This window comes from Pseudoliparis swirei, chromosome 7, assembly GCF_029220125.1.
Source record: "Pseudoliparis swirei isolate HS2019 ecotype Mariana Trench chromosome 7, NWPU_hadal_v1, whole genome shotgun sequence".
Taxonomy (NCBI): Eukaryota; Metazoa; Chordata; class Actinopteri; order Perciformes; family Liparidae; genus Pseudoliparis; species Pseudoliparis swirei.
Window position 1 is genome coordinate 434,823 of NC_079394.1, and position 8,380 is coordinate 443,202.

At 48.7% G+C, this 8,380-nt stretch overlaps 1 protein-coding gene across 1 annotated transcript in view; it reads left to right on the top strand.

Annotated features, from left to right (window-relative positions):
- Window positions 1–7,679, top strand: part of slc6a4b (solute carrier family 6 member 4b) — a 27,123-nt gene extending 19,444 nt beyond the window's left edge. The window contains exons 11-13 of the mRNA XM_056420024.1: window positions 3,526–3,626; window positions 4,724–4,840; window positions 7,599–7,679. Coding sequence (XP_056275999.1) covers window positions 3,526–3,626; window positions 4,724–4,840; window positions 7,599–7,679 — 299 coding nt within the window. The remainder of the gene's footprint in view (window positions 1–3,525; window positions 3,627–4,723; window positions 4,841–7,598) is intronic.
- The last annotated feature ends 701 nt before the right edge of the window (window positions 7,680–8,380 follow it).

The window sequence follows — 8,380 nt, forward strand, 5'->3', positions numbered from 1 at the left end:
GCTCCTGCTCCTGTTCATGTTCCTGCTCCTGTTCCTGCTCCTGTTCCTGTTCCTGTCTGCTCCTGCTCCTGCTCCTGCTCCTGTTCCTGTTCCTGTTCCTGCTCCTGTTCCTGTTCCTGCTCCTGTTCCTGTTCCTGCTCCTGTTCCTGCTCCTGCTCCTGTTCCTGTTCCTGTTCCTGCTCCTGTTCCTGTTCCTGCTCCTGCTCCTGTTCCTGTTCCTGCTCCTGTTCCTGCTCCTGCTCCTGTTCCTGCTCCTGTTCCTGCTCCTATTCCTGTTCCTGTTCCTGCTCCTGCTCCTGTTCCTGTTCCTGTTCCTGCTCCTGTTCCTGTTCCTGCTCCTGTTCCTGCTCCTGTTCCTGCTCCTGCTCCTGTTCCTGCTCCTGCTCCTGTTCCTGTTCCTGTTCCTGTTCCTGCTCCTGCTCCTGTTCCTGTTCCTGCTCCTGTTCCTGCTCCTGTTCCTGTTCCTGCTCCTGCGCCTGTTCCTGCTCCTGTTCCTGCTCCTGCTCCTGCTCCTGTTCCTGTTCCTGCTCCTGTTCCTGCTCCTGCTCCTGTTCCTGCTCCTGCTCCTGCTCCTGTTCCTGTTCCTGCTCCTGTTCCTGCTCCTGTTCCTGTTCCTGCTCCTGCTCCTGTTCCTGCTCCTGCTCCTGTTCCTGTTCCTGTTCCTGTTCCTGCTCCTGCTCCTGTTCCTGTTCCTGTTCCTATTCCTGTTCCTATTCCTGTTCCTGCTCCTGTTCCTGCTCCTGCTCCTGTTCCTGCTCCTGGTCCTGCTCCTGGTCCTGCTCCTGCTCCTGCTCCTGTTCCTGCTCCTGCTCCTGTTCCTGCTCCTGTTCCTGCTCCTGTTCCTGCTCCTGTTCCTGCTCCTGCTCCTGTTCCTGTTCCTGTTCCTGCTCCTGCTCCTGCTCCTGTTCCTGTTCCTGCTCCTGTTCCTGCTCCTGTTCCTGTTCCTGCTCCTGTTCCTGTTCCTGTTCCTGCTCCTGCTCCTGCTCCTGTTCCTGTTCCTGTTCCTGCTCCTGTTCCTGTTCCTGCTCCTGTTCCTGCTCCTGCTCCTGTTCCTGCTCCTGTTCCTGTTCCTGCTCCTGCTCCTGCTCCTGTTCCTGCTCCTGTTCCTGTTCCTGCTCCTGTTCCTGTTCCTGCTCCTGCTCCTGTTCCTGCTCCTGCTCCTGTTCCTGCTCCTGTTCCTGCTCCTGTTCCTGCTCCTGCTCCTGTTCCTGTTCCTGTTCCTGCTCCTGTTCCTGTTCCTGCTCCTGTTCCTGTTCCTGCTCCTGTTCCTGTTCCTGTTCCTGCTCCTGCTCCTGTTCCTGCTCCTGCTCCTGCTCCTGTTCCTGCTCCTGTTCCTGTTCCTGCTCCTGTTCCTGTTCCTGCTCCTGCTCCTGCTCCTGTTCCTGCTCCTGCTCCTGTTCCTGCTCCTGCTCCTGTTCCTGCTCCTGTTCCTGCTCCTGCTCCTGTTCCTGCTCCTGCTCCTGTTCCTGTTCCTGCTCCTGCTCCTGCTCCTGCTCCTGTTCCTGCTCCTGCTCCTGTTCCTGTTCCTGCTCCTGCTCCTGTTCCTGCTCCTGCTCCTGTTCCTGCTCCTGTTCCTGTTCCTGCTCCTGTTCCTGCTCCTGTTCCTGCTCCTGTTCCTGTTCCTGCTCCTGTTCCTGTTCCTGTTCCTGTTCCTGCTCCTGTTCCTGTTCCTGCTCCTGCTCCTGTTCCTGCTCCTGCTCCTGTTCCTGCTCCTGCTCCTGTTCCTGTTCCTGCTCCTGTTCCTGCTCCTGCTCCTGTTCCTGCTCCTGTTCCTGTTCCTGCTCCTGCTCCTGCTCCTGTTCCTGCTCCTGTTCCTGCTCCTGCTCCCGCTCCTGTTCCTGTTCCTGCTCCTATTCCTGTTCCTGCTCCTGCTCCTATTCCGGTTCCTGTTCCTGCTCCTGCTCCTGCTCCTGTTCCTGCTCCTATTCCTGTTCCTGCTCCTGTTCCTGTTCCTGCTCCTGTTCCTGTTCCTGTTCCTGCTCCTGTTCCTGCTCCTGTTCCTGCTCCTGCTCCTGTTCCTGCTCCTGCTCCTGTTCCTGCTCCTGTTCCTGCTCCTGCTCCTGTTCCTGTTCCTGTTCCTGTTCCTGCTCCTGCTCCTGTTCCTGCTCCTGCTCCTGTTCCTGCTCCTGTTCCTGTTCCTGCTCCTGCTCCTGTTCCTGCTCCTGCTCCTGCTCCTGTTCCTGTTCCTGCTCCTGTTCCTGCTCCTGCTCCTGTTCCTGTTCCTGCTCCTGTTCCTGTTCCTGCTCCTGCTCCTGTTCCTGTTCCTGTTCCTGTTCCTGCTCCTGTTCCTGTTCCTGTTCCTGCTCCTGCTCCTGTTCCTGTTCCTATTCCTGTTCCTATTCCTGCTCCTGTTCCTGCTCCTGTTCCTGCTCCTGCTCCTGTTCCTGCTCCGGTTCCTGTTCCTGTTCCTGTTCCTGCTCCTGCTCCTGTTCCTGCTCCTGTTCCTGCTCCTGCTCCTGTTCCTGCTCCTGTTCCTGCTCCTGCTCCTGTTCCTGTTCCTGCTCCTGTTCCTGCTCCTGTTCCTGTTCCTGCTCCTGTTCCTGTTCCTGCTCCTGCTCCTGTTCCTGCTCCTGTTCCTGTTCCTGCTCCTGCTCCTGTTCCTGTTCCTGCTCCTGCTCCTGCTCCTGCTCCTGTTCCTGCTCCTGTTCCTGCTCCTGTTCCTGTTCCTGCTCCTGCTCCTGCTCCTGCTCCTGTTCCTGTTCCTGCTCCTGCTCCTGCTCCTGTTCCTGCTCCTGCTCCTGTTCCTGTTCCTGCTCCTGTTCCTGCTCCTGTTCCTGCTCCTGTTCCTGTTCCTGCCTGTTCCTGCTCCTATTCCTGTTCCTGTTCCTGCTCCTGCTCCTGTTCCTGTTCCTGTTCCTATTCCTGTTCCTGCTCCTGTTCCTGCTCCTGTTCCTGCTCCTGCTCCTGTTCCTGCTCCGGTTCCTGTTCCTGTTCCTGCTCCTGCTCCTGTTCCTGTTCCTGCTCCTGCTCCTGTTCCTGCTCCTGTTCCTGCTCCTGCTCCTGTTCCTGCTCCGGTTCCTGTTCCTGTTCCTGTTCCTGCTCCTATTCCTGTTCCTGCTCCTGTTCCTGTTCCTATTCCTGTTCCTGCTCCTGTTCCTGTTCCTATTCCTGTTCCTGCTCCTGTTCCTGTTCCTGCTCCTGTTCCTGTTCCTGTTCCTATTCCTGTTCCTGTTCCTGTTCCTGTTCCTGCTCCTGCTCCTGTTCCTGTTCCTGCTCCTGCTCCTGTTCCTGCTCCTGCTCCTGTTCCTGCTCCTGTTCCTGCTCCTGCTCCTGTTCCTGTTCCTGTTCCTGTTCCTGCTCCTGCTCCTGCTCCTGTTCCAGTTCCTGCTCCTGTTCCTGGTGTAAACAGACTCCTTGTGAGCAGATGGAACTGAACTTGTGCTCCTGTTCCTGCTCCTGCTCCTGTTCCTGTTCCTGTTCCTGTTCCTGCTCCTGCTCCTGTTCCAGTTCCTGCTCCTGTTCCTGGTGTAAACAGACTCCTTGTGAGCAGATGGAACTGAACTTGTGTTCCTGTTCCTGCTTCAGGCATCAAGCAGTTCAGCCGGGACGTGGAGTCCATGCTGGGCCGAGCTCCAGGGTTATTCTGGAAGGTGTGCTGGGTGGCCATCAGTCCAGCATTTTTAGCGGTAAGACTTTAAATATTCAGATCTTTACAACAAGTGGAGCTAAATGTCTGCAACGCGAACATTTAGGATGCATAAGCAGGATCCACAGAGGCTCCTTGAGGAGAGGAAACGAGTGTTTTCCAAGTGGAGGAAACAAGATGTGTGAGAACAACATGGAGCCATCAGAGCCCCTTCTGGACCCATCGGTGGCCCCCTGCTCACCACGCTCCTCAGAACGTCTCCATGTGAACATATGGGTTGTAACATATGGGTTATAACATATGGGTATAGCATATGGGTTATAACATATGGGTATAACATATGGGTTATAACATATGGGTATAGCATATGGGTTATAACATATGGGTATAACATATGGGTTATAACATATGGGTTATAACATATGGGTTATAACATATGGGTTATAACATATGGGTTATAACATATGGGTTATAACATATGGGTTATAACATATGGGTTATAACATATGGGTATAACATATGGGTTATAACATATATAACATATGGGTTATAACATATGGGTTATAACATATGGGTTATAACATATGGGTTATAACATATGGGTATAACATATGGGTTATAACATATGGGTTATAACATATGGGTATAACATATGGGTTATAACATATGGGTTATAACATATGGGTATAACATATGGGTATAACATATGGGTTATAACATATGGGTTATAACATATGGGTTATAACATATGGGTTATAACATATGGGTATAACATATGGGTTATAACATATGGGTTATAACATATGGGTTATAACATATGGGTTATAACATATGGGTATAACATATGGGTTATATGGGTTATAACATATGGGTTATAACGTATGGGTATAACATATGGGTTATAACATATGGGTTATAACATATGGGTTATAACATGTGAACATCAGAACACTGACATGTGAATGAACTCCATCTTCTTCATCTCTCATGAGCGTGTGACACCACTTCCTCTAGACGTGTGTAATGTGTGTGACATATCACCCTTCTTCAATATCATTCCCTCCATCAGAATGAGTTGTTCATGAAGTGGATGTAACGTGTAACGTGTAACGTGTAACGTGTAGAATGTCCTCTCAGTTCATCATCGTGAGCGCCCTGCGGGAGGCTCCGCCCCTCACGCTGTTCCACTACCAGTACCCCGACTGGAGCGTCGTGGTGGGGTACTGCATCGGCCTCTCCTCCTTCAGGACATCAGCCCTCAACATGACAACATGAGCACCATGACCTCAAGCAGGTCAGACAACAGACAACAGGACAACAAGACAACAGACAACAAGACAACATGACAACAAGACAACAGGACAACAAGACAACAAGACAACAGACAACAAGACAACATGACAACAAGACAACATGACAACAGACAACAAGACAACATGACAACAAGACAACAAGACAACAGACAACATGACAACAAGACAACATGACAACAGGATAACAAGACAACAAGACAACAGGACAACAAGACAACAAGACAACAGACAACAAGACAACAAGACAACATGACAACAGGACAACATGACAACAAGACAACAGGACAACATGACAACAAGACAACAGGACAACAAGACAACAAGACAACATGACAACAAGACAACAGGACAACAAGACAACAAGACAACATGACAACAAGACAACATGACAACAAGACAACAGGACAACAGGACAACAAGACAACAGGACAACATGACAACAAGACAACATGACAACAAGACAACAGGACAACAAGACAACAGACAAGACAACATGACAACAAGACAACATGACAACAGACAACAAGACAACATGACAACAAGACAAGACAACAAGACAACAAGACGACAAGACAACAAGACGACAAGGAGACAAGACAACAAGACAACAAGACAACAAGACAACAGACAACAAGACAACAGGACAACAAGACAACATGACAACAAGACAACATGACAACAGGACAACAGGACAACAGACAACAAGACAACATGACAACAAGACAACATGACAACAAGACAACAGGACAACATGACAACAAGACAACAGGACAACAAGACAACAAGACAACATGACAACAAGACAACATGACAACAAGACAACAGACAAGACAACAGACAAGACAACATGACAACAAGACAACATGACAACAGACAACAAGACAACATGACAACAAGACAACATGACAACAAGACAACAGGACAACAAGACAACAAGACAACAGGACAACAAGACAACATGATAACAAGACAACAAGACAACAGGACAACAAGACAACAGACAACAAGACAACATGACAACAAGACAACAGGACAACAGACAACAAGACAACATGACAACAAGACAACAGGACAACAGACAACAAGACAACATGACAACAAGACAACAGGACAACAAGACAACAGGATAACAAGACAACAGGACAACAAGACAACAAGACAACAAGACAACAGGACAACAAGACAACAGGACAACAAGACAACAAGACAACATGACAACAAGACAACATGACAACAGGACAACATGACAACAAGACAACAGGACAACAAGACAACAAGACAACAGGATAACAAGACAACAGGACAACAAGACAACAAGACAACATGACAACAAGACAACAAGACAACATGACAACAGACAACAAGACAACATGACAACAAGACAACATGACAACAAGACAACAGGACAACAAGACAACAAGACAACAGGACAACAAGACAACAGGATAACAAGACAACAAGACAACAAGACAACATGACAACAAGACAACATGACAACAAGACAACAGGACAACAAGACAACAAGACAACATGACAACAGGATAACAAGACAACAAGACAACAGGACAACAAGACAACAAGACAACAGACAACAAGACAACATGACAACAAGACAACAGGACAACAAGACAACAAGACAACAAGACAACATGACAACAGGACAACAGGACAACAAGACAACAGGACAACAGACAACAAGACAACATGACAACAAGACAACATGACAACAAGACAACAGGACAACAAGACAACAAGACAACAGGATAACAAGACAACAAGACAACAAGACAACATGACAACAGGACAACAGACAACAGGACAACAAGACAACAGGATAACAAGACAACAAGACAACAGGACAACAAGACAACAGGATAACAAGACAACAAGACAACAGGACAACAAGACAACAAGACAACAAGACAACATGACAACAGACAACAAGACAACATGACAACAAGACAACAGGACAACAAGACAACATGACAACATGACAACAAGACAACAGGACAACAAGGCAACAAGACAACAGGACAACAAGACAACAAGACAACAAGACAACATGACAACAGGACAACAGACAACATGACAACAAGACAACAGGACAACATGACAACAAGACAACAAGACAACATGTCAACAAGACAACATGACAACAAGACAACAGGACAACAAGACAACAGGACAACAAGACAACAGGTCAACAGGACAACAAGACAACAAGACAACAGACAACAAGACAACATGACAACAAGACAACAAGACAACAGGACAACAAGACAACAAGACAACAAGACAACAAGACAACAGGAAAACAAGACAACAAGACAACAAGACAACAGGTCAACAGGACAACAAGACAACAGGAAAACAAGACAACAGGTCAACAGGACAACAAGACAACAAGACAACAGGACAACAAGACAACAGGTCAACAGGACAACAAGACAACAAGACAACATGACAACAAGACAACAGACAACAAGACAACATGACAACAAGACAACAAGACAACAGGACAACAAGACAACAGGAAAACAAGACAACATGACAACAAGACAACAGGACAACAAGACAACAGGACAACAAGACAACAGGTCAACAGGACAACAAGACAACAGGAAAACAAGACAACAGGACAACAGGAGCTGTGTGAACACGTTTCTCTTGACATGTTTCTCCCGTCTGGTTCTCCTCAGCGGTTGGAGGTGTGCCTCCGACCCGAGAGGACCATGCCAGACGTCCACGCCGACGGCCTCATCGCGGACACGGTGCTCTAGAGAACTCGTACCACATGGAACGCCCTGCCTGTAACTTCTCTTCAAACATTCTCCTTAACTTCTTACTTGTGACCAACCGGAGCGAGAGCTGCCGCTGCTGAGGCCACGCCTCCTCCTCCTGAAGCTGCACACGCCGCCGTGTTCAGGTGCTGCACGTGTGCGGCTGTAGCAGTCGGTAGCGGCTAAGCTAGCGGTCTGTTTCCCCTCCATCAGCTCACAAGAACCACCTGCCAAGGAAACACACGTCATCATCATAATAATAATACATTTATGTTATATCACTTTCTACATGTGACCTCCAGCGTATCATTGCTGTTGACCTTCTGTTGACCTTCTGTTGACCTCCTGTTGACCTTCTGTTGACCTCCTGTTGACCTCCTGTTGACCTTCTGTTGACCTTCTGTTGCCCTCCTGTTGACCTTCTGTTGACCTCCTGTTGACCTCCTGTTGACCTTCTGTTGACCTTCTGTTGCCCTCCTGTTGACCTTCTGTTGCCCTTCTGTTGACCTTCTGTTGACATTCTGTTGCCCTTCTGTTTACCTCCTGTTGACCTTCTGTTGACCTTCTGTTGACCTTCTGTTGACCTTCTGTTGACATTCTGTTGCCCTCCTGTTGACATTATGTTGCCCTTCTGTTGACCTCCTGTTGACCTTCTGTTGACCTCCTGTTGCCCTCCTGTTGACATTCTGTTGACCTTCTGT